At 60.5% G+C, this 23,363-nt stretch overlaps 10 protein-coding genes across 10 annotated transcripts; 5 read left to right on the plus strand and 5 right to left on the minus strand.

Moving 5' to 3' along the window:
- Nucleotides 1–1,887: 1,887 nt before the first annotated feature.
- HRG_10862 (PCRF domain-containing protein) lies at nt 1,888–3,238 on the plus strand (the record flags this gene model as incomplete). Its single annotated transcript, XM_044869332.1, has 2 exons — nt 1,888–1,975; nt 2,022–3,238. The coding sequence occupies 2 exons, from the start codon at nt 1,888–1,890 to the stop codon at nt 3,236–3,238; spliced, it is 1,305 nt and encodes a 434-aa protein (XP_044715681.1).
- A 548-nt stretch (nt 3,239–3,786) lies between these two features.
- HRG_10863 (uncharacterized protein) lies at nt 3,787–5,257 on the minus strand (the record flags this gene model as incomplete). The annotated part of the gene is made up of 2 exons (XM_044869333.1): nt 3,787–4,501; nt 4,557–5,257. The coding sequence occupies 2 exons, from the start codon at nt 5,255–5,257 to the stop codon at nt 3,787–3,789; spliced, it is 1,416 nt and encodes a 471-aa protein (XP_044715682.1).
- Nucleotides 5,258–6,645: 1,388 nt separating this feature from the next.
- HRG_10864 (cytidylyltransferase-like domain-containing protein) lies at nt 6,646–8,258 on the plus strand (the record flags this gene model as incomplete). The annotated part of the gene is made up of 5 exons (XM_044869334.1): nt 6,646–6,757; nt 6,820–6,937; nt 7,043–7,598; nt 7,668–7,811; nt 7,902–8,258. The coding sequence occupies 5 exons, from the start codon at nt 6,646–6,648 to the stop codon at nt 8,256–8,258; spliced, it is 1,287 nt and encodes a 428-aa protein (XP_044715683.1).
- A 1,945-nt stretch (nt 8,259–10,203) lies between these two features.
- HRG_10865 (amino-transferase class IV domain-containing protein) lies at nt 10,204–11,618 on the plus strand (the record flags this gene model as incomplete). Its single annotated transcript, XM_044869335.1, has 3 exons — nt 10,204–11,055; nt 11,107–11,370; nt 11,445–11,618. 3 exons carry the CDS (start codon nt 10,204–10,206, stop codon nt 11,616–11,618), a joined length of 1,290 nt encoding a protein of 429 aa, XP_044715684.1.
- Nucleotides 11,619–12,162: 544 nt separating this feature from the next.
- On the minus strand, nt 12,163–13,099 carry HRG_10866 (uncharacterized protein; the record flags this gene model as incomplete). The annotated part of the gene is made up of 3 exons (XM_044869336.1): nt 12,163–12,225; nt 12,279–12,514; nt 12,811–13,099. The coding sequence occupies 3 exons, from the start codon at nt 13,097–13,099 to the stop codon at nt 12,163–12,165; spliced, it is 588 nt and encodes a 195-aa protein (XP_044715685.1).
- Nucleotides 13,100–13,874: 775 nt separating this feature from the next.
- On the plus strand, nt 13,875–14,600 carry HRG_10867 (flavoprotein; the record flags this gene model as incomplete). The annotated part of the gene is made up of 1 exon (XM_044869337.1): nt 13,875–14,600. The coding sequence occupies one exon, from the start codon at nt 13,875–13,877 to the stop codon at nt 14,598–14,600; it is 726 nt and encodes a 241-aa protein (XP_044715686.1).
- A 648-nt stretch (nt 14,601–15,248) lies between these two features.
- On the plus strand, nt 15,249–15,787 carry HRG_10868 (glutaredoxin domain-containing protein; the record flags this gene model as incomplete). The annotated part of the gene is made up of 2 exons (XM_044869338.1): nt 15,249–15,272; nt 15,335–15,787. The coding sequence occupies 2 exons, from the start codon at nt 15,249–15,251 to the stop codon at nt 15,785–15,787; spliced, it is 477 nt and encodes a 158-aa protein (XP_044715687.1).
- Nucleotides 15,788–16,020: 233 nt separating this feature from the next.
- On the minus strand, nt 16,021–18,130 carry HRG_10869 (gamma-glutamyltranspeptidase domain-containing protein; the record flags this gene model as incomplete). Its single annotated transcript, XM_044869339.1, has 4 exons — nt 16,021–17,301; nt 17,400–17,749; nt 17,855–17,873; nt 17,951–18,130. 4 exons carry the CDS (start codon nt 18,128–18,130, stop codon nt 16,021–16,023), a joined length of 1,830 nt encoding a protein of 609 aa, XP_044715688.1.
- Nucleotides 18,131–18,939: 809 nt separating this feature from the next.
- Nucleotides 18,940–20,348, minus strand: HRG_10870 (FAD dependent oxidoreductase domain-containing protein; the record flags this gene model as incomplete). The annotated part of the gene is made up of 5 exons (XM_044869340.1): nt 18,940–19,252; nt 19,344–19,747; nt 19,823–20,021; nt 20,121–20,240; nt 20,305–20,348. The coding sequence occupies 5 exons, from the start codon at nt 20,346–20,348 to the stop codon at nt 18,940–18,942; spliced, it is 1,080 nt and encodes a 359-aa protein (XP_044715689.1).
- A 534-nt stretch (nt 20,349–20,882) lies between these two features.
- Nucleotides 20,883–22,451, minus strand: HRG_10871 (putative integral membrane protein; the record flags this gene model as incomplete). The annotated part of the gene is made up of 5 exons (XM_044869341.1): nt 20,883–21,262; nt 21,354–21,427; nt 21,569–22,001; nt 22,054–22,090; nt 22,284–22,451. 5 exons carry the CDS (start codon nt 22,449–22,451, stop codon nt 20,883–20,885), a joined length of 1,092 nt encoding a protein of 363 aa, XP_044715690.1.
- Between the last annotated feature and the right edge of the window lie 912 nt (nt 22,452–23,363).

Here is a 23,363-nt window from a genome sequence, read left to right on the forward strand (position 1 = left end):
CCAATACGCGATATCAGTTCCTTGAGCCTGGCGCAAGAAAATCTCATCGCGCCATTCTCGTGCTCTTGCGGCGTGACTTTAGATCCGATTCCAAAATCGTCAGGACGTACAATCTACATGCGTGCAGTCTAATGTCTCTGTCCTCTTCCGAATGGACGGGTGAGCCAATAGCTCCGTCATCAGACACCGTTCCTCAGGCTTTGTCACAATCATATGTTTAACCAGGTCAAGAAAAACTTCTCTCTCCTCATCTTGGGGGAACCTAGATCGGTTGCGGTTCGCCTCGCGCACCTCCCAGGCCCTAACCCGGTTAAAGGAACGCGATGCTGGAAAGAATTAGTATAACAGTCGTTGATCATGGTAAAATAAGGGATATCAGATGAAACGAACAATGCACTTTATAGCGATCACATGTGTTCCAGAGTTCGAGCCAAGCATTTGGCGGAGGTGCACCGAACTGAACAGCCCGGAAGAGATAGTCTTCAAGAGATCCCCATGTTGAAATAAGTTCGTTCCCCGATTTGATATGATATAACTGCATATAGTTATTACCGACTGTACCTTAAAAAGCACACGCGGTATTACCTACCGTAGATCCGAGCGCCCAGATATCTGCCGCTTTACTCCAAATAGAGTCCAGTTTGCCTTTACATAGTTCGTGAATTACGACTGCTGGGGGGCGAATCGCGTTTGGCACCTCGCCTGCCAACAGTGGGATATTCTCACTCGTCCTGTAGGCTAACCAAGTGTATCATGGTATCAGTGGATATATAGAAAGGAGGCCAGATATAAAACCTACATCTCTTAAAGTCTAGAATCCTAACAGACATCGCCGAGCTTGCAGGGAAGGATTTCGTATTTTTGTAAAAAATCGGCGATCGATATTACAGGTTGGACCACATATGGTGGCACCGAGCGCAATGGGAATGATGAATCGCGTGCAACGACGGGAATGGTTTCAGGGTTCGCAAAGTGTTCGCTGATATCGTCTTCGTTGAACCGCTCCAACTGCGGGATGGCAATTCCAAAGTTGGCGATGTGTGGATCTATATCTCGTCGGCTGGTTCTGTCTGTCTGGTTGACGTTCGCTACTAATTGTACCTCCGTGTGCTATCCCTTGTTCGTGAAGAAAGGCAAACCCCTCTATTATCTGGCGAACAGCCTCCGAAGAACATTGTCGCATGACATCTGGATCGCTCAAGGGGGCGATTACTTCAGTCACCAAGCATTCGTGGAATCCGTTCGGTCCTTTGACAACATATACGTCAAAGAGTTGGATAACTCTCTGGTAGCCATGTCTTCCTGGACCGTTTTTGCGAAGCTGGGACAGAATCTCTGTCTCTCTGCTCGGACGAGGGAAGTCTGACCCCTGGCAGACTTTGACGGCAACATATCGTCTGGGGAGAAATCAATTCGTCAAAGTCATTCAGTGGCAAGGCCACGCTTACCTGTCAACAAGGTCGCGAGCGAGCCAGACGGTAGCAAATGCCCCAACGCCGAGTTTCAGCAGGATACGGTACCTCCGCTTTTTGGCCAGATCACTGACGCAAGTGGACGGCTTAGGAAGGACGTCACCGAGAACGATGGGATGGAGTCCATATTGCTTATACTTGGTCAGATCTTCAAACCGGACTTCGTCTCCAGTGTAAAAGAACAGGTCGAGCTGGTCGGCTGACTTTGGGAGCTGTCTATGACGACTCGTCCAGGCACCAGTTCGACTTTTGGTGGCGAGAGAGGACGATGCAGGGATAAAATTGCTGCGGGCGGGTACGTCCCCAGGTACATATTACATATGTGGCCACCCATTGGCCGGAATGGGGAGCGTTTTATTATTATCTCGAAGCCCATTTCGTCGAATCCGAATTGTCGACGGCGTCCCTCCACAACATGTTTGCCTCTCCATGGGTCTGCCGGAGCTGCGCCCGCGCACTGCGTCGCTCTCACCCATGGCAAGTCGGCCGGTTCATGTCCAGCGGTATGAGAAGCTTCCCGCCCCTCGCACCCTTCTGCTCACGAAACAGCCTCTCCAGCCTCCCCCTCGTCCGCCCTTGCGCCCAGCCTGCTCCTCCGCGCCAGGTCCCTCGCCGCCGAGCACGCCGAGCTCCAAAAGACGCTCGATGTCTCCTTCGACAAGGCCAAGGCCAAGCGCGTGGGCGAGCTGCACCGCATCGCCTCGGCCCTGCGGGAATGGGACAAGGTGCGCAGCTCCGTCGACGAGCTCACGGCCATGGCCCAGGACCCGTCGCAGGACGTCGACCTCGCCTCCATTGCCCGCGACGAGCTGCAGTCCGAGAACGAGGAGCTCGAGGCCCTCGAGAAGAAGCTGTCGGCTAGCCTGACGCCGCGGCATCCCTTTGCTGACCTGCCCTGCATGGTCGAGTTTCGCCCGGGCCCCGGCGGCCTCGAGGGCCGTTACTTTGCAGACACGCTCTTCAACATGTACAAGAACCTGTGCGCGCGCGTGGGCATCCGGGCTCAAGTGCTCAAGTACGAGCTGTCTGACTCGGCGGGCGACCAGTCGTCGACGGCAGGCGAGAGCCCATTGCAAGAGGCCGTGCTCGAGATCCAAGACACCGGCGCCTACGACATGTTCCGGGGCGAGGCTGGCATGCACCGCGTGCAGCGCATCCCCAGCACCGAGAGCAAGGGCCGTGTGCACACGAGCGCCGTGGCCGTCTGGGTGCTCCCCTCGTTCCCTGAGAGCAGCGTGGGCGACATGGACGTCGACGACCCGGAGAGCGACTTCTACATCAACCCACAGGACGTCAGGATCGAGACGATGCGCGCGCGCGGCGCCGGCGGGCAACATGTCAACAAGACCGAGTCGGCCATCCGCATGACGCACACGCCCACGGGCACCGTCGTGTCCATGCAGGACCACCGCTCGCAGCAGCGCAACCGCGAGGCCGCGTGGAAGGTGCTGCGTTCGCGCATCGCCAGCCAGCGCGTCGAGCAGCGCGAGGCAGAGGCCGCCAGTCTGCGCTCCAGCGTCCTCTCCCAGGCCCAGATCACCCGCGGCGACAAGATCCGCACTTACAACTTCAACCAGGACCGCTGCACCGACCACCGCGCCGGCTTCGACGCGCATAACCTGCCCAGCGTGCTCGATGGCGGCGAGACGCTCGAACGCGTTATGCGGGCGGCCAAGGACTGGCTCGTGGCCCAAGACATCCAGGCGCTCGTCGCCGAGGAGGAAGCCAAGGCCGGCTCCCAATTAAAAGACTCGGCCAGGAGGTGAGGCAACACCTGCGGAGCCCCGTCGTCGCTTGTGGCCTTTCAACACTGGAGTGGTCGTGACTTGTACATGGTTGCGTCTATGTAATGCTCTGGGTATAGCTTGAACATAACCCACACGTACAAATACCACCGCTGACTGTGCTTCCACTGCTCGTTCAAGCTTCAAGCACATGTGATGAACCCATCCCTGCAGGCCAGGTACTGTGTCCCAGCCGATGTAATCAGTCAGCAAGGCATGGAAAAAGTAGCCTTTGATATATGCCACCAGATTGCCTCGCCCTTCTTCTGCCCCTGTCGCCTTACCAAGCGACATGACTGATGAACATGCCGTCTGTCCTCCCCGGCATCATGCTGTGCCCGTAGGTATAAATGGCCTTGGCCTTTCCCGTCTAAAACTCCGCCCGCCCATGCAATATGAGTGGCAATAAATGGAACCATGATGCAACCCCATGCTAGAAATTTTCAAACGCCGCAATGAAACCTCTCCCAGGGAAAAAAAATTTGACATAACGAATAAGAATTGGGCGGGAAGAATGCGACGGTGGCTCTTCACATCAGCCCGCCGAGGACCACTTTGCCTATGCTGGCCACCTCGGCCTTGACCTGGCTCCTACTGTGGTCCTCAAATTCCTTGACGGCGCCCTGGACGATGATTTTGCGCAGCCGGGCGTCGGCTTTGGAGAAGAGCTCGGCGACAGGGGAGGAGCACTCGCGCGGGGTGGGCACGAGGGTGAGGAAGCGCGTGTACGAGTCGATGAGGACGTCGCACAGCGTTGCAAACGTCTCGAAGAAGTCGGGCTCAAAAGGCAACGAGGGCGTCAGGAGGTACGTGTACTCCTCGCCGGGGAGGAGGTCCGACTCGGCGGCGGCAAAGGTCATGACAGAGGGGGCGCCACCGTTGGCGCCGCCCGGGACGGCGGGGAAGGACTGAGACTCGTCGGCAATGTCGGCGGCCGAGGCGGAGCGGCGCGACTTGCCCCCGGGGCGGCGGAACATGTTGGGCAGGCGGGCGCGGGTCAGAGTGGCGGAGGAGTCGCCGTGGAGCTGCTGGAAGGAATCGAACTCGGAGAGCAGGGCGTTGAGGCAGCGGAGGAACTCGATGGCCGAGGACGAGTAGAGGTCGTTGATGGTGGGGACGGAAAGGCCGAGGAGGAGGAAGTTTGTGGCACGACGGGCGAGCTTGCGCGGGTCAAAGTAGGGCATACGCGCGAGATCGGGCCTGTCAAAGAGATAGGTGTTGAACCAGTAGACGCGTCCCTCGTGCCTAAACAAAGTCAGCCCGTGTCATCCGGAGTCGCGGGAACGAGGTCGAGACGCACGCCTTGCGCAGGTAGTCGAGGGTGGAGATGCGCTTGTTGGCCAGTTCTGTAATTTGGTGATGGATCATGCTCGCCTCGCTGGGCTGCCAGATGGACGAGGATGAAGACGAGGCGACGGCGGTGACGGCGGTGGCGGAGGAGACGGACGAGGAAACGCCGCCGCCGCCGCCGCCGCCACCGCTGCCATTGACGCCGAGCGGGGTGGGCGGAGGCATGTACGCCGAAGCAACAGTGGCAGTGGTGCTGGTATTCGTCGTCGTCGTCGTGAGGGTGCGGCTCGGCATGTTCATGTGTGGGCTGGTGACAAGGCCCTGCTGGACCTTTGCGGCGGAGGACAGGGCGTAGTCGGGCAGGGCGGGCGGGGCACTCGGATCGGTGACAAACGAGGCAAAGGAGACGGCAGCGGGTGAGGTGGCCGAGGAGCGGCGAAAGGGCGAGGCGCTCGAGAAGGAGATTTTGCGCGCCGAGGGCGAGGCCGGCAGCGAGGGCTTGCGCACGTCTGCTCGGCCAAAGGTGGTGTTCGACGAGGGCGGGGCGGAGCCGGGGGCGGGAGGGATGTGCGGATGCGAGTGCAGGGGATCGATGCCGTCGCGCGTCGTCGGGCGTGACGATGGCGACTTGCGGTGGTGCGGCGGCGAGAAGATGGAGAGGTTGAGAAAGGCGGGCGTCGTTGACGACCCTGGCGTGGTGGTGCGCTGCATGGCAGCGGCGGCTTTAGGGCGGTCAGATGACGTGGTCGGGCGGGCGCCAGTGCAGTCAGCTGCGTCTCCAGGCGAATAAGCAAAAAGAATAAGCTGAGATAGATACTCGAGAAGAAAAGCAGCAGCGCAAGCAGGAATCGAGGTCTGAGACTTGACAAGAAGAGAAGGGGGGGAAGAAAGAGAGCAAGACCATACTTACGTAGGCAGAATATTCCGCGAAAATCAGGGGAAACAAGGGCAGAAAGGGAGACAGAGAGACAGCTGCTTGCTCGGTTTGATGATCGTCTTATTCCGTTTCGAGGCAACCAACTAACCAAAGCAGGAGTTGAGCCTGCTCAAGGCGACGAGACGTGCCGGTGGTGAACAACAGTGCCTGTGGTGAAGCTGGCTGAAGACATCGCCAACTACTCTAGGAGGGCGAGGAAAAGTTGGAGGAAAAACTCAAAGAGAGAAAAGACAAGAGAAGTGGGCAGGCGAATGGTTATCCCGACAAGCCCTCGTCTCTGAATAAACGGGACGACAGACAGGCCATGTCGAGTCAATTTTGTTTCATGAGCCCATCCATGCCCCCTTCAATGCGCTCCAGGGGTCTTTCCCCCTACAGGTGCCCGGACGTTGCCTGACGCGAGTCTGCAATTGCTCTACTAGGCGAGCCATGGGACCCTTTAATACCAACAGTGAACGGGCGGTATTTCCCTCGGTAGCAGTAGATGGCCCTTGCGCTATCATCGCAATGAAGATGGCTGAGCCAGCGCCATGAGCATGCACTGAAACTTTAGAGAAAGCCGGTTCTTGGGTGCGCCACGCAGAGGCCAGCCTCGAAGAGAGGGCGCCGACGACATGCTCGAGTCGAGGCGCTGCCATCTCGAGTGCCGCTGGCCACGTTGGGAGCTGCTAGCAGTGAATACCCTGGATGAGGCGGGGCAGATTGTACTGCGTGCTTAATGCCAAGTGCCTTTCAGGGTTTCCGGTTGCCCGTAAGTACAACCGGTCCGTCGATGGTACTTGCGGCAACGCCCGTCGCTGACTCGCTATAGGTCTCTGCTAGTAACGGTGCACTGGGCCCCGCTATAGTGGGGTGGGCTCCAGTGCCCCTGCGGCCTTTAACAGGCTGCGGCAATCACCGACCGATGGATGACGCCTGCCTCTGCAGACAAACAATCAAGCTTCCCGTGATAAAGTTTGAGGAAAGCAAACGCGAAGAAAAACACCTCATCCTCACACCCGCGAGAAACATCGCCATCGCCATCTGCATTACGCCAGCACGTCCACAAACGCAACCGCCGCCAGTAACCGCCAAAACCACCAAACAGCTCCCACAACGACCAGAGCTCCAGACAGCTCTCCCTGCCTACCCCTTCCCTTCCTCCTCGACAACGCTTCCCACCATGAGCGCCCTCGGGACTGACGAGGAGCTCCATGCCCCCCAGGGCGAGCCCGCCAAGGAGCTTCTCGAGGGCCGCATCTGGGTCGATGGCTGCTTCGACTTTTTCCATCACGGTGCGTCTCTCGCCCCTCGGCCCACGGAGCTCTCGCAAACAAGCGACTGACCCGGTTGCTAGGCCACGCCGGCGCCATGGTCCAGGCCAGACAGCTGGGCGACGAGCTCTACGTCGGCGTGCACTCGGACGAGGACATTCTCGCCAACAAGGGGCCGACCGTCATGACCCTCGATGAGCGGTCCGTATTCGCGCCTCGTCGCACATCCTGCCAGCCTCCTTCGACGTGAATGTGGTGCAGCTTACTGACCCAACCGTCCGTCTGCCCGGCCTCATCCATCTCCAGACTCGCCGCTACCAACGCCTGCCGCTGGGTGACAAAGTCCATTGGCCACGCGCCCTACGTGACGCAGCTGCCCTACATCTCCCATTACGGCTGCAAGTACGTGGTCCACGGCGACGACATCACCTCGGACAGCAACGGTAACGACTGCTACCGCTTCGTCAAGGAGGCCGGGCGCTTCAAAGTAGTTAAGCGCTCGCCCGGCATCTCGACGACGGACCTCGTCGGCCGCATGCTGCTCTGCACAAAGACGCACTTTATCCACTCGCTCCAGAAGATGCTCGTCGGCGATGAGGGCTACGGCTCCCACGATGAGCGCCTCGCCCAAGGCCACGCCATGATGGAGCGCATCAAGCTCTACGCCACCGACGAGACGGCCAAGGCCCCCGGCGCCGACGTCTGGTTCTGGTCCGCCACCGCCGCGCAGACGGCGCCTAACGCGAGCGGCTCCTTTGGCAAGCTCCTCGGCGGGCGAGGGCCGCGTCCGGGACAGCGCATTGTCTACGTCGACGGCGGCTTCGATCTCTTCTCGAGCGGCCACATCGAGTTTCTGCGAAAGGTGATGGAGGAGGAAGAGCATGAGCTGGCACACAAGTCAGGCTGGTACTCGGACCAGGCGACTGCCCAGAGGCGCGCAGCCGACGGCGGGGACTATGGGTCCGCGTTTGTCGTCGTGGGCGTCCACGAGGACGGCGTCATCAATGAGTGGAAGGGCATCAACTACCCCATCATGAACATTTTTGAGCGCGGGCTGTGCGTGTTGCAGTGCAAGGTATGTCTGCCATGCCTTGTGGTGGAATCTTCCCTTGCCTTGATTCCGCCCCGACCGGGAAGCTGCGCGACTGACGCCTGCCGCGTCTAGTACATCAATGCCGTCGTCTTTGGGGCGCCGTTTACGCCCACCAAGGCATATCTCACGTCGCTGCCGTGGGGCCCACCGGACGCCATCTACCACGGCCCGACATCGTTTATGCCCCTAACGTACGATCCGTACACAGACCCCAAGGAAATGGGCATCTACCGCGAGATTGGCGAGCATGCCTTTTCCGAGGTCAACGCGGCCGAGATTGTCCAGCGCATCATGAAGAGCCGAGACATGTACGAGGCACGGCAGCGTGCCAAGGGCGTCAAGGCTGAGGTGGAGGCGGCGGCCCGGCGGCGGGAGTTGATGGAAGAGGAGCAGCGCAAGGTGGAGGCGGAGAGGAGCGAAGGAGCATGAGCGGCGCAGGGACATGACAAGGATCCAGAAGCAAAGGCCGACGACGATGTCAAGGCAATGGATGGGAGCACGGCATGATGCAAAACGACGGTTGGCGAGCGAGTGTGCCGCTTCTTGACCGCCTTGTCAAAAGGCGTCGAGGAAACCGGGCAGAGAGGAGACGGGCTGGTCACGCTGGCAGGCTAGCGGCGTCGTGATGGAGGGATGCTGCTCGCCAAGGTATTCACGGTGACGTGGGAATTCAACATATTCTACAACGAGCATTGCATAGGGCGCCAATGACAAGACACGGGCATCAATCAAGGAGTGTGGTGGTGACGGAGCGAGATCGGCCGGCTTGTCAGGAGAGTCTATGCCTGTGGAGGAGGAGGCGGCTATCGACGGCGCAGGCTGGAGGGCGTTGGCTGATGAATTCCGCGCCCCACCCTCGGCCCTCGTGACGTCGGAGCCCGTGACAAATGAGCACGTGCTCGCCGGCCGAAGCCGAAGACGGGGGAAGATGTGCTGAGAAAAGGCGGCGAGTCTGAGACAGAATCCAGAACGACGAGAGGCACAAGGAGTTCATCGGCATACATGCAATATGTATGTCCCTGCTCTCCAAGTCTCCCGGCCCAATCGACGTCGGAACGGCGCGATCTCCCAATGGAGGCGGGGCGGCACACGGGGCTCGGGGCTCGGGACCCCAACGCACTGTGGCATGCACGCCATGCCTGACGGGGCGAGCCATGACGAGCCGAGGGGCGCACGGCGGCGGGTTTCCGCGCGGCCATGCCACGACTCGAACCAAGCGTTGCGGCAAGGGGGGCAAGGGGGGCCGAGGGTAGGGGGAGACAGATAGAGGGGGGGGGGATGGCTTCCAGCTTCTCGGCAGGCGTCGGAGCAGGACACCAAGGGCCAGCTGGGCTTGTGTCTTTGGTCCAATCGGTGGCCTTGCGGCAGGGGGCCCTTGTCGCTTGGTGCGGAGTCTACCGAAAGGGTGGTGCAGAACCGGACGCTGACGAAGAGCGAATGTTGTGTAGGTAGTTGCGGCAAGTTCTCGTGTATGGCTGACTTGAAGGAGACTCAATAGGCGGGCAATATGCTTCATAGCTTGCATTCGTGGCAACGGCAGGCTGCCCTTGCAGTTATATATCACACCGGGTCCTGTGCGGCATAGCTGTAACGGAGCAGCGCATACAAAGGATGGTGGCCAGGCGAACACAGACGCCAACTGGCCGCTGCCAAGTTCCTACGAGGCCAACTGGAAATGACGCGGCGTGCCGTGTGGCATTGACGGAACGGCGAGTATGCAAGTGAGAGAGCAGGCATCTGGCTAGTTCCCTTGGAGGCCAGGAGAGAGAGAGAATGAGAGGGAGGGAGGGGAGGAGTGTCTGATACTTGGCACACAGAAAGGAAATGAGAGCGAGAGGTGTGACTGACGACGGGGCGTCCTTGGATAGCCGACTCGGCGGCCCGCCCGCCGGCTCCGCCCTTGACGTGGGTGCCACCGGGGCGGGCGACTCGGGGAAGCTTATAATATTTATCATTCTTGCCATTGCCCCTTTCCCCCTTTCCCCTTTATCGACGTCTGCCCGCGCTGTGCTCTCTTGGTTTCCTCTCTCCTCGCTTTTCACTCCCTCTGTGTCGTCACTCTTGGCTTTTAGTCTCTCCCATCTGCCTTGCCATTCCCATTGCTCGGCAACGGTCCCACGCACGGTCTCTGCTCCCCTGACCTTTTTGCTTCTTGTTCTCCCCCTGTCGCGGGTTTGTTGAATTGCGGGGGCCAGGGGGGTCGACGCACCGACTTGCTGCGCATCGCCAACGGCCGACGCCGGCTTTGAACGGGGCGAAGGAATCATCGGGCTCAGCAAGACACACTCAATCAAGACACTCACACTCGCACATTCATACATTGAAAGGACCATAACGAGAAAAGACCAGAAAGTACGGTAAAAGAGCAGACGCCATGGCCCCCTCCGCTGTTACCCCCCCTCAACGACACCAAAACCAACCGCAACAGGATATTGACCTGACGGCCGCCGCCCTCGAGCTCACGGAGGCCGCATCGGCCAACGGCCACGGCAACGGCCACGACCATGGCACCGGCGAGGCGCCCCTGGACGCGTCGCTGCTCACGCGGACGCTCACCATGAAGCCCCGCGCCGTGCCGGTCGACGAGGCGGCCGCCCACGCCGGCGACGAGACGGTCGCGACGGACCACATGGTGACGGCGGCGTGGCGGTCGGGAGCCGGCTGGGCGGCGCCGGAGCTCAAGCCGTACGGCCCGCTGAGCCTGATGCCGACGGCGTCGGTGCTGCACTACGCGACCGAGTGCTTCGAGGGCCTCAAGGTCTTCCGCGGCTACGACGGCCGCCTGCGCATCTTCCGCCCGGACCGCAACGCCGCCCGCATGCGCATGTCGGCCGCCCGCATCTCGCTGCCCGTCTTTGACCCGGCCCAGCTTGAGCGCCTGATGCTGGAGCTGCTCGCCGTCGACGGCCCGCGCTGGCTGCCGCGCGACCGGCCCGGCGCCTTCCTGTACCTGCGCCCGACGCTCATCGGCACCCAGCCGCAGCTCGGCGTCCAGGTCTCGCGCCAGGCGCTGCTGTACGTGATCCTGACCTTTATGCCGCGCCTCGACGCCCCCGCCGGCGGCATGCGCCTGCACACGTCGCCCGGCGACATGGTGCGCGCCTGGGTCGGCGGCTTCGGCTACGCCAAGCTCGGCGCAAACTACGGCCCTTCGCTGCTCGCCACCCAGGACGCCCGCCGCCGCGGCTTCCACCAGATCCTGTGGCTGTACGACCCGGCCGCCACCGTCGGCGGTGGTGCGGCCGGTGCCGGCGACGGCGACTCGTCCGCCGACGAGCGCGCCGAGTGCACCGAGGCTGGCGCCAGCAACTTCTTCGTCGTCTGGCGCCGGCCCGAGGACGGCCGCCGGGAGCTGCTGACGGCGCCGCTCGACGACAAGCTCATCCTCGACGGCGTCACCCGCCGCAGCTGCCTCGACCTCGCCCGCCAGCGCCTGGCCGACGAGGACCTCGTCGTCACGGAGCGCAAGTACACCATTGCCGAGCTGCTGTGCGCCGACGCCGAGGGCCGTATCCTCGAGGCCTTTGCCGCGGGGACCGCTGTGAGTTCCCAACCCATCCCTCGATTCGCACAGAGGAGTCTTGGAGGAGAGAAGCACGACTGACCCGCCTCCAGTACTTCATCTGCCCCGTGTCGCTGATCCACCACCGCGACCGTGACATCCACATCCCCATCGGCCCCGGCGACGAGCTCGGCGACGTCACCGGCAAGCTCAAGCGCTGGATCGGCGACATCATGTACGGCCGCGAGGACCACCCGTGGGGGGTCGTTATTGAAGAAAAGGAGTAGAGCCCCTGGATTTGCTTCTGCAGTCATCACTTTGCTCGACAAGGCAAGGGAGCTTGGGTGGAGCGAGGGTCTGCTCCCCCTGTTGACGAACTAGACATCATCCTTATCCCATGTAACGCCTCTTGTTTGCGCGGCGGGCGACCTTTCCTGAGTCGAGAGGGGAGTTTTGGCTAGGCGAACTAGTTTTCTTCTGTTCTTCTCTCTTTTTGTGTTTTTCTTTGATCGAAGCCTGGCCGTCTGCTTGGGACGAGGAACAAGACGATAAGCGGGCGGAGGTTTGAGAGTCCGACGACGCATTTGCACACCGGGTTTGGGTCACGAGATAGACGCCAATGTACTGACGCGAGATCGAATACCACGGAAAAAAAATTACAAGAAGAGCAAGCATCACCCGGGAAGCTGCACGCCGCTTCATCTACCGGTGACCAAATGAATGCAGGCACTATTCTGCTCTCCAAGCGCCTCCAGTAGAGCCATCCCAGGAAATGATGCATACATACGATCATGAAGTCCATGACCCGTAGCTCATGCCAGTCGAAGCCTCCTAGCCTGCCATTATGCTCTGCATCATCGTCATGGTCTCGCCCTGTATCAGCCCCCTAAATTCCTGCCGTACCGCTCGTCAGTCGTCGGCCGTCTTGTCTCCAGCCCAAGACTTACCGCATCAATCTCGTCGAGCAGCTCCTCGTTGCTTTGCACCAGCTCGTCGAGAGCCTCACTCAACAACTTGATCTCGCGTGTCAGGGCGTCGTCTAGTCCACTCTCGTCGAGCTGTGAGGCCTCGTCTTCGATTTTGCGAAGCTCCGTCCAAGCCTGGTGTTGCTCCGCGAGGCACGAGTCCCATTCTTTTTGGAGCCCCCCGAGCTGCTCCTGCGCCTTGGACAAGATGCAGACGACTGTGGAAAGGTGAGATGCAGTCTTGGCACTGGGGAGATCTGTTCCGTGACAGAGCGTAGCAGACAACGGGCGCAAGTTTGCGTACATGGCCCGGGCTTTCGAGGAGACGGCTGTCGATTTTCCGGACAGGGCATCAATCCGAGCGCTCAAGTCGCCGTGAGCGTGCATGATTTCTCTGGCAACAGAAGTGTAGCAGTGGAGTCCCGCTTCTGCAAAGGCCTCTACGTGTGCATGTTGGCTCAAACAACCCGAGGAGAACGACAATGACTTGGGTCAAGCATGGGAGTAAGCACACCTCTCAGCTGCGCAAGAGCGCCGCCATCAACGTCGGGATGGCTCTTGGCGTTGTTCGACTGCTGGACGACGGAGGGCATGGAGTCCAAGGCGAAACAAGCCCTGAAGCGCTGATAGACGTCGGGGTCTGGACGACAAGTGGGTGGGGAGCTTTGATCTACCCGGGCAACGAGATGGGGACTGCGGAGGCGGGCGCGCAACGTCGACGAGCTGGCTGGGTCGAGCAGAGTCGAGGAGGAATACAAGTCGCCGCCCTCGGGGGGGAGGGCGAATGCTTGCCGGTTGCTCATGGCTGCCGAAGAATGCGCGTGCATCGGACAGACAGAGTAGAGCTGTTGATGTCGAGAGAGGGGGCTGACCCTGGTGGTGGAACCTGTTGACTCGGGGCACCGCAGAGCCCGGCCCGACCTTGCCTGGATCTTGAGGTCAGAAGCGATGGGAAGGGAGGAGGAGGAAGTTGGAGAGAATTGGAGAGAGTTGAGGTCGAAGAAGGATGAATAAAGGGCCGAAGGGGAATTCATCAGGAAATGTGCCGTGTGGCCGAGGTGGGCGTAATTGCGCAAGGAAGGCGCGGATCGATAGCGACTGACGGCCAAGGGCAGACAGCTGGACGAGGCTGACGGCTCGCGACCTCGCCACACTCGGCCCCGGTAGCCCGCATTGTCAAGCTGGGTTGATCAGAATTATGTAACAGACAAGCTTGAGTTACTAGAGCTTCAAGAGGCTCTTTGGGTTGCTTGGGGAGCCGATCCGAAAGACTTCCTTGGGAGATTAGCTCGTGGCATGCCAGACAGACTTCACGATGTAGTTGGGAGTGGTAATTACCTAGGAACCGGTAGGCAGGCAGCAGATAAAATGGTAGGAGAGTATAGATACAATTTCCTTGGTCGAGAATGCCAGTAATAACATGTTACTCTACTATTCCATCACTTGTGGGGCTTGTACAGTATCTGCAGCGCCTTTGTGATCCTAGTGGACTGTAATAGCCCCCCATCCATAAGTAGGGGAGGTATGGTCGGCTTGTCCACATACTAATGTACTCGCATTGGCCACATCCTCGTCGACATGTTGCAAGCAGCGCCCAGGGGCCCCGAAATCCAGGCCGACGGCACCCACGCCTCGGCTGCCAGCAACGTCGCGCTGGCTCGCAACGACGGCAAGCGGCATCTCCTGCTCGCCGCCTCGGGCTCTGTCGCCACCATCAAGATTATGCAGATCGTCAACGGGCTCGCGTCCCACGGCGCCCTGTCCATCCGCATCATCCTCACAGGCGCCGCCGAGCACTTCCTGGGCGGACAGGCGCCCGAGCAGCCATCGTTGGCCGAGGTGCGGCGGCTGCCCAACGTCGACGGCATCTACACCGACGCAGCCGAGTGGACGCGGCCGTGGACCCGGGGCGCGCCCATCCTGCACATCGAGATGCGGCGATGGGCCGACGTGCTCGTCATCAGCCCGCTGAGCGCAAACACAATGGCCAAGATGGCGGCCGGCATCTGTGACAACCTGCTACTGTCCGTGGTGCGGGCGTGGGACACCGACGGGGCCATCGACGGCGAGCGCAAGAAGATTGTCGTGGCGCCAGCTATGAACACAGCCATGTGGCGCCACCCTGCCACCGCGAGGAACCTGCGCACGCTCGACGACGACTGGGGCGGCGACGAGGGGTGGATCGAGGTGCTGCGGCCCGTGTCCAAGACGCTCGCGTGCAATGACGTGGGCGACGGCGCCATGGTTAGCTGGGAGGAGATTGTCGCCGTGACCGAGGCGAGGCTAGGGCTTCGAAAGGCTTGATTGAGAGAGCCGGCAGGCTTTCTTAGAGATCAAGGACCCGACGCGTATCCTGCCAGCGAATACAATATGGAGGCCAACGTGCAGCAGAAAAGGTCCCATTCTGCAAGGTGAATCACGGCTTGCAAGGGCCTAATAAGAGTCACAGACGACGTGAAGTGGATGCTAAAGATAACGTATAGCCTAGGCCGTTTCCCCAGAAGGGCAAAGCCGAAAGATGATGCCGCCAGCCCCTGATTGCTTTCATCAAGAAATCCCCCCCCCTGGACTACTATACCCTGCTAATGCAGTTTCACCGCTCTAGAAGGTAAATCAAGGCTTACAAGGGTCTCAGAGTCCCAGGCAGCATGAAGTGGATGCTAAAGATAATGTGTAGCCTATATCGAGTGACTGTCTTGAACTGTCCGGTTTGGTTCCGTGTCGTTCCGTCGTTAGACATCATGAGCACGTATTGGCTCGCTGCCCTTGAATACCCACGCTTGCCGCATCAGCAAGTCAGGTACGGAGTACCGAGGATTGGTCAGCACGATATTACATCACCCAACAAGAGCTCCCGGATTCATCATCGGCCATTTGCACCGAGTCTTTTTTCTGCCGCGGAATTAAACGCTCTCGAACCGCACCAACAGGCGCTGTCCACTGCTGAGAACCATGTTTGCCCGAACTGCCGCTTCAGTGCGTCGTCCCTCCAAAGCCCGCAAGAGCTTCGTCGTCGCTGACTCGATCGATGAACCCAGAACCTGCTACGGCAGGTCGCACGCCCGCCACCGCTGGCCGCCTCGACCCTCCGAGCGCGCCTCGCGCCCCCGATGCTCTTCCAGACGCGCTTGCTGTCCGACCAGACGCGCTCCGCCATCGGTAAGGCCGTCGCATCGGCGCCCGTGGTGCTCTTCATGAAGGGGACCCCCGAGATGCCCCAGTGTGGCTTCTCCCGCGGCGTCATCCAGATTCTCGGCTTGCAGGGCGTCAACCCACAAAAATTTGCCGCCTTCAATGTTCTCGAGGACCCGGAGCTGCGGCAGGGCATCAAAGAGTTTTCCGACTGGCCAACGATTCCCCAGCTCTACGTGCAACAAGAATTCATTGGCGGCGCAGACATTGTCCAGAGTCTGTTCAAGAGTGGCGAGCTTGCCAAAATGTTTGAGGACAAGGGGCTTCTGGTGTCTGGGGAAGAGGAGCAACAGAAATAAACGACGAGCGCCGGCCGACAGATGTGTGGTGGCCAGGGCCGAGAGCAGGCCCTTGCTTCGTGTACGATGACATGACCAGCATGGGAAGGGAAGGATGTACAAACAGGGTGCGATACAATACCGCATGGGTCTGTCTTGACATGTGCTCGTCGACACTTGGCTAGGGGAGGGTTCTGACAGCCCATTGCTTGACACAACAGTCGATCACCTTGCCGTCTTCTTGTCCAACCACCTCACGCCGGATATGCGGCCCCGTCAGCTCTCATGTCGCTTCCCGCCGACCATACGGGCGTGCCGTCTGCCAGATCGACGGCGTACCGGATGATCTGGCCCCGTCCAAACAGCCCCCTGTGCGCACCGTCGACTACCACTACCTTGTGGCCCAGTTTCTTGAGCCCTTGGACGGTGGCCTCCGGCATGCCCTCCTCCACGTTGACCGTCCACTCGGTCCCTCCCAGGCCGTCGACCGGTGTGTCGGCGACGATGCACACCCTCGGCGCGTCAAGCGCCTGCTGCGGGTTGAGGCCGCCGACGAGCTGGCCCAGCAGCACTTGGACATGGCCCTGGGGCTGCATGAAGCCGCCCATGACGCCAAAGGTCGAGTGCAGCGACCCGTCGGCCAGGTTGGTCACCATTCCGGGAATGATGGTGTGGTAGGGCCGCTTGCGAGGCGCGAGCCGGTTCGGGTGCCGGCTGTCGAGGGAGAAATTTGCGCCGCGGTTCTGCAGCGTGAAGCCGCACCCGCGCGGGATGATGCCCGTGCCGAAGCCGGCGTAGTTGGAGTTGATGAAGGACGCGGCGTTGCCCGCGGCATCCGTCACCGAAAAGTAGACGGTATCGCTGCTCCGAAGCGCCGGCGACGTAAAGGCTGGCGGGTCGCCGTGGCTGAGCTTGGCCGCCGTCCGGGACGGTTCGAAGAGGCGGGCGCGCTCGGCGAGGTACGATTCGGAGATGAGGCCTGCGCTGGGCACGTCGACAACATCCGGATCCGTCACGAACCAGTAGCCGTCGGCAAAGGCCAGACGGAGGGCTTCTATGATGGCGTGGAGGTAGGGGGCCGAGTTGAAGTCAGAGGGCCCAAAGGTCGGGATCGCGCCTTGCTTCTCGAGTTCCTGGATGATGCCCAACGCCATGAGGGCGACGATGCCCTGCCCGTTGGGCGGGTGCTCCCACAGCTCGACTCCCTTGTCCTCCCCGAGCCCCTGGCCGCGGAACTTGAGCGAGATGGGCTCCGTCGGCTGGGTGCCCGTGTCGAGATGGTAGGCGAGGTCGTCGAGCTCCAGGCGGCCGCCGAGATCCTGCACCACCTTGACGAGCTCCTCGGCGATGCGGCCTGTATAGAAGCCTCGCTTGCCCTCGGCGGCCAGGGTGCGGAACGTCTTAGCCAGCGTCGGGTTCTTCATCACCTCGCCGGCACGCGGTGCGCGGACGCCGTCGTCTGCGGCCGGGTCCTTTTTGAGCATCTCGGCAAAGTTGGGCGAGGCTTTGCGGAGGAACGACTCGGAAGCAGTCCACTGCATCATTCTTTGTCAGTGATGGAGCTGCCCCAGTGCCACCTCACTCGTGGTCCTTTCACAGAGATTGACGAGGTCAGGGCTAGAGGCGCACGTACGTAGTTACCCATCACCTCGGAGACAGGGAATCCCCTCTCGCCAAGTTGGATGGCCGGGTCCAGGATGGCGGCCATGTCGAGCTTGCCGCTGCCGAAAAGCTCGACCGTGTCGACCCAGCCAGCCGCGGCGCCGGGGACGGTGACGGCGTGGGCGCTGTGGGGGGGGATCTCGCCGACAGTGCCGTCTGGGATGCCGAGATCCCGGCGGATCGTGTCGAGGGTGTACTTGGCCCCGGCGCGGCCCGAGCCGTTCAAGGCCTTGACCTGCTTGCTGGCGGCGTCCCAGAAGAGGACGAACATGTCGCCGCCGATGCCTGTGGAGCCGGGCTCCGTCATGTTGAGACCGGCGACTGCGACGTCATGATACCGTTAGCCAGGGTCCCTTTCCCCATCCTCCTTGGAGTCATGAGCGCATCAAGGGAGCCGTTTCCGAACAGTCGTCGGTTGAAACGTACCAACCGCGACGGCTGCATCCTGCGACACGGCGTGCGCGAGATTCATGTCAGCACTTTGTCAAGGCGTTGGAAGGAAGAGGAGGAGAGGCTACGGACAGCGGCGTTCCCCCCGGCGCGCAACACATCGAGGCCGCACTTTGCCGCGAGGGGCTGTGTGCAGGCGACGATGCCGTCGGTGCTGTGCACGACGCTGCGCCGCGACGGGAAGCGGATCGTCAGGGGTGACGGGGGGGGCGACGGGGCCCGGCGGAGGGACGGGGAGCTGGGCCGCGGCATGCTCGAGGTTGGCGAAGCCGAGCGGTTCCGGCGCGTGCTGCGCTTGTATGAATTCTTTGCGCGCCGAAGATTTTGATGATGTTGCTGGTGATGTACTGAAGCAGGAAAGCGTAGAACAGGCCCTGAGGTGAGAGTATGGGCGGGCAAAGAGACAAGTTATGACGAGGGAGGAGAAGAAAAGTATCACGAGCACCGAAGTGTACGGCAAGCGGCCCTCAAACTATCCACGGACATATGATGGCACCCGCCCACCACATGCATCAAGTAGGTACAGTAGTAGGTAATGAGCCCTGCACTCCATGCAATAAGCCTCGGCAACGGATTCGCCCGTCCAACCGGCGGGGGAAGAAGCCCATGCGTGAGGCGGGATGCGGGGCGATGTCCGTGACTTCGCCGGACACCGGAAGCCGAACTTGGGCCGGCAAAAGTCAGGTGGCGAATGTGACAGGTCAGGGTCTCTTTGGGGTATCAATATCCTACGGCCGTCGAATGTAAAGCCAGGAGCTGATGGAGACTCTGAACGTGCATCAAGACGCAGCTTTGGACCGGTAGTCGTGCGGCCAGACACGGGCGGTTGCTGATTTCGCAAATGATGGAGCCGAAGCATCGCGAGCGTTGCAATATTGACATGGTGTTACAAATTCAAGTCTCGTGATACGTGAGCAAGCTTTGATAAGTCGTGTGTGAGTGTGAGCAAGCACAGCAGCGTGATAAAGATGGCATAAGGCGCCCACCCTCGCCGCTGCGGCTCGCCGTATCCGGACCCCATCCTCGCTCCTCTGGATTCCCATGGTCTCGGCAAAGTACCATCACAGGTGAGACGAACGGGCCTCACCGCCACGCAGCTCGCGCAAGACGTCCTCGGCCGTCGCGACGGCATCAACGGCGAACCCGTAGCCCGCCTGGAAGCCGGTGCCGCCGGCGCCGTAGTTGTGCACGAGGGCCCGCATCGTCCCGCCGACGGACATGTCACTGCGCTCGACGCGCGCGCCGCCCTCCCGCGAGGGACGCAGCCCGGCGAAGGCGGCGAGGACCTCGAAGGGCTGGCGCCGCAGCTCCGGGCACAGCGCCGATGTGCGGAATAGGATGGACTCTGTCTCGTGCGCGTACGTGGCGGCGTCACTTTACCAAGCGCAGAGAAGACACGAGAGTGTTAGTTGGCGGAAGCCCATGCGAGGGCGGGAGGGTCGGGAAGGGGGCACGAGGGACCTGCCTGTTGCCCTTTTGCATGAATCCCCCGAGGATGACGTTTCCGTTGGACCCCGGCCGCGGGATCACATACGTCGTGTAGTCGCTCCCATAGCGCATCATGGTGCACGAGACGGCCGGCGCCCGGACGAGCACGACCTGCCCGCGCGTCGGGAAGCACAGCGGGTCCTCGACGCCCGGCAGCGTTCTGGCGGCGTTGCCGGTGCAGTTGAAGACGAGGCGCGTGGCGGGCGTCGCAAAGGCCGCGCGGATGCCGTCGAGCCGGCGGCGCACAAAGCGCACGCCCAAGTCGTCGCGGAGCCGGCGGTGCAGGTACTCGAGGTGTCGCGGCGCGTTGACGGCCAAGGTGGTGCATGAGACGCCGCACTGGACGCCGGGTGGGAGCTCCGAGGGCGGGATCATCCTGAACTGCAGCGAGGCGGCGCCCATGACGGCCAGACTCAGCATTCCCAGCGGTCTTGGTGATCCTAGTGGTCCACTTACGTCTTCAAGGTACTCCGACATGGTCCGGATCTTGTCGTGCGGCACGCTGGCATCCCAATACTCGATCGAGTGCGTCCGGGCAACAAAGGCCTCCCTGCCGTGTTCCGACGCCATCCTGCCGAGGTGTGCGTAGCCCAGGCGATCCCATCGCAAGGCCTTCTCGTCGCTTCCCGAGACGGCTGAGAAGTTGCACCCGGCCCTTCAGCTCAGCCGATGACCCAGGGCGGCGTCAGTCAAATCTCAGTCGTCGCCGCCGACATATCAAGCCTCGGCGTGGCCTCTCTCGGCTCACACGTACCAGGGCGAGGTGTACTCCGGAGACGTGTCGCCCGGCAGAAACTGCGCGACGACGGTAATCAAGGGCCCGAATCCGCGCTCGGCGAGGACGAGCGCCACATCCAGGCCAGCGATGCCGGCCCTGGCCCGAGGTCGTCAGCGGACAATGACTGCTCCCTCGGGTGGATGACCCCAAGGCTCCTCACCCGACAATGACAATGGCGTCTCTGCTCGTAGATGATTTCGTCATGGCGCTCGTTTGTCAGTGGCATGTTGCAGAGTTCGCGAGCCCCGAGATCGCAAGGCGGGGTTGGGGCCGGAGGCGGGGGCGGCCGGAGGCTGGAGCCAGAGCGTCGGCATTCGGCGCATCTGCTCTCACTCATTGTTCCATGATGTTCTTTGACACGCGGATAGGGCTGGACTAATGAACACAGTATTGGGTAAATCCATCTTTGCATGGTCTTCGCCTCTCTGGTATCTCTATAGTATTTCGTGCAGGCAGACGCTTCATGTCCTCTTACCCTATATCCGCTTACAGCCAAACATGTCGTCTTGTGGATTCGCCATCGACGGGGCTCATGTTCGTGTGATGCCTCCGCCGTCTTGACCCGAGGAGTGTCCTGTCCGTCTCGACTCGCCCGGTGGCGGTACGAGAGTCATCAACCCCCGGAAAACTATATAGTCATGTCGAAGATCGTGTCTGGAAAAAGACAGGGACTCGTCAACGTGGAATTTTATAACACAGCTCCCACATCCAACCACAAACGCCTGTTCCTTTTCGTCATCATACCATCCGGGAGTCGAGATTGGTGCGCGGCTCTGCAAAGCACGCGGCCGTCCACACGGGTCCGTTCGGCGGCACCAGGTTCTTCTCGCTGTCGTCGTCGGCGTCGGCGTCAGTGGCCACGGCACTCATCTCGAAGGATTGCTGTACCTGGATCTCGAGCGGCGACGCCTTGCAGTCGTGGTCGCCGCTTTGGTCCCGCCGCGGGGCGCTCCCCTGTGCCGAGCGCCCGGTCCGGGACCGCTTGGCCGACTCGCCCAGGGAGCTGATCATCCGGGGAAAGAACTTGACGAAAAGGGGCTTGAGAGCCGGGACTGAGGCACAAACTATGGCTACGTTGATCTCGAGCCCGGACCAGATAGCAATTTCTACTCCTTTTACTAAGTCGGTAGAACAACAACACTTGTCAGTCCAAAAGTGCCATCTTGGAATGCGTCAAATGAAAGTGGCCATCCCTCCCTGCTTGCTTACCTGGTTGTTGATCGATGGGAGCCGAGTTGTTGATGTACAGAGAGTGAAGTCTTATGATGGCAACGATGCAGGCACTGCAGAAGAGGTCAAGACCCAGAGTCAGCATCCTGAGAGCTGGACTTGGAAACGACAAAGCTGCGCGATGCAGCAAGGGGGAAAAAGAGACACTGGAGGAGCGACAAACATGTGAGAAATGGACTACAAGGGAGACATACAAACCACCACAAGCAAACACGGCCATGAGAACAATCTTGGCCCTCCGTGGAATCTGCAGACCCTTGAGATAGGGGACGGGGGCGGCGAGCAAAGCAATGTCGTTGGCAATGTTAAAGCCAGCGAGCGCATAGTGCAGGTTGGAGCGATCAATACACGAGCCGGGGATGCTGTCGTCCCAGTACTTTGCGACTGGCACGCAGGTGAGGGTCGATGACAGGAAGCAGAAGAGGCCGTAGACGGTCAGCCAGATGATGAGGCCGAGAAAGATGCGCTGGGCGCTCTTCTCGGTAAAAATGCGCTTGCACTGCAGCAGGATGGAGAACTTGACGGAGAGGTGGGTGAAGCTGTAGGCGATGATGGTGGCGTAGAGAGATTGGAGGAACTGCTGGAGATAGGCCGGGTTGACTTGGTCTCCCAGACCGTATCGGATCTCTGCGAGCTTGCGCGTCAGATCGGAGAAAGACTAAGAAGGGGGGAGTCTTACGGTGCATGACGGCCGTCAGGAAGCCTATTGTGCCGAACTGCATGGCATGGCGATTAGCCGCGACACTGCTTGTAGTAACTTACATCTCTCGCGACTTCGGCCTAGGAGCTCCCATGAGCACCACGTCGCCTCGACTCTACTCGCTTTGTTCAACGAGAGAGTCACGACGTAGAATTCGACGAGGGAGATGGAACCGTTGACCGATTCGCGTTCGTGTGGAGTTCTCTTACCATGGCGGCGCATATAAAATAGTCATCGAGGCCGACATTGCGGACCAAGACGGCCCGGGTAAAGATGCGCAGCCAGACGGCCAGGCTTGCGAGGGACGTGAAGAGGAAGCCGGCCAAGACGAGGCCGTGGTTGCGGTCGACGATGGCGATATCGCCCACGTACCACATTGTCTGTAGCACAGTCGGCGTCAGGAGGCAGCGGAGGGCGACGAGGCACGCAGCCAAGAACGGATGAACGTCCTGCGTTTGTCTTTACGACCAAGAGGCGCGAGGAACTCGAACCAGCTCAAAGGCGGGCTTCCACTCTTTCAATTACACTTCCTCACACACCACCTCTCTCTTCTCGAGAAAAAGGACAAGAAGAGGCAAACAAGTAAAATGCCCAGCCGGCAGGTCCCTGGCCCTTTGTGGCGTTTGGTGTGGCAAAGGACACATGCCGGTGTGGGTGAGCAAGGCTGCGCAAAGCAATCTGTCACATTTTGCAAGAGAAGAGGGAGTAGGGGGAAAGAAGGAATATAGGCCATCAGAGCCGACGAGGCCAGAAAAGAAGAGCTTGGTGATTCTTGCCTGTCCTCAGCATGCGCCGGTCGGGACGGTTCCAGCCTTTTCACCCATCCATCGGGCTTCATCTCCCGAACCACCTCTCCCTCTTTCCACCAGTCGGCCTCTTTATTCTTTTCTCGGGCCCGTCTTTTGGACCATGCTGTGCAACGGCCGGCCGCCGCTGTGCCCTCTCGCACTTTAGATACGCTGGGGTATTCTTTTTCTCTCTTCACGCCTTTCTCCATTCCCTTCAATGTCATCGCTTCTTTCCATATCCTTTGCTCCCCGCCTTGCCCAGCTCCAGTGACACTGGGGGCTGGACAAGTCCGAGAAACGGGGCCAAACCGTCCGACCGAGACCTTGGTCGCGCTAATGCGCGCCCGTGCTGCTTTTTGGAGTCGATTGGGTGCTTCTTGGTGATGTTCCTCTTTTTGCAGATCATGGCCCAGCATTACAACACAGACATGCCTGAACTCTTGGACACGGCATGGCCCTAGATTCTAAAAGTGTGTACGAGCGAGACATTGGTTGCCCGAG

The sequence above is a fragment of the Hirsutella rhossiliensis genome, assembly GCF_020360975.1.
Source record: "Hirsutella rhossiliensis strain HR02 chromosome Unknown scaffold00017, whole genome shotgun sequence".
In the NCBI taxonomy this organism is placed as follows: domain Eukaryota; kingdom Fungi; phylum Ascomycota; class Sordariomycetes; order Hypocreales; family Ophiocordycipitaceae; genus Hirsutella; species Hirsutella rhossiliensis.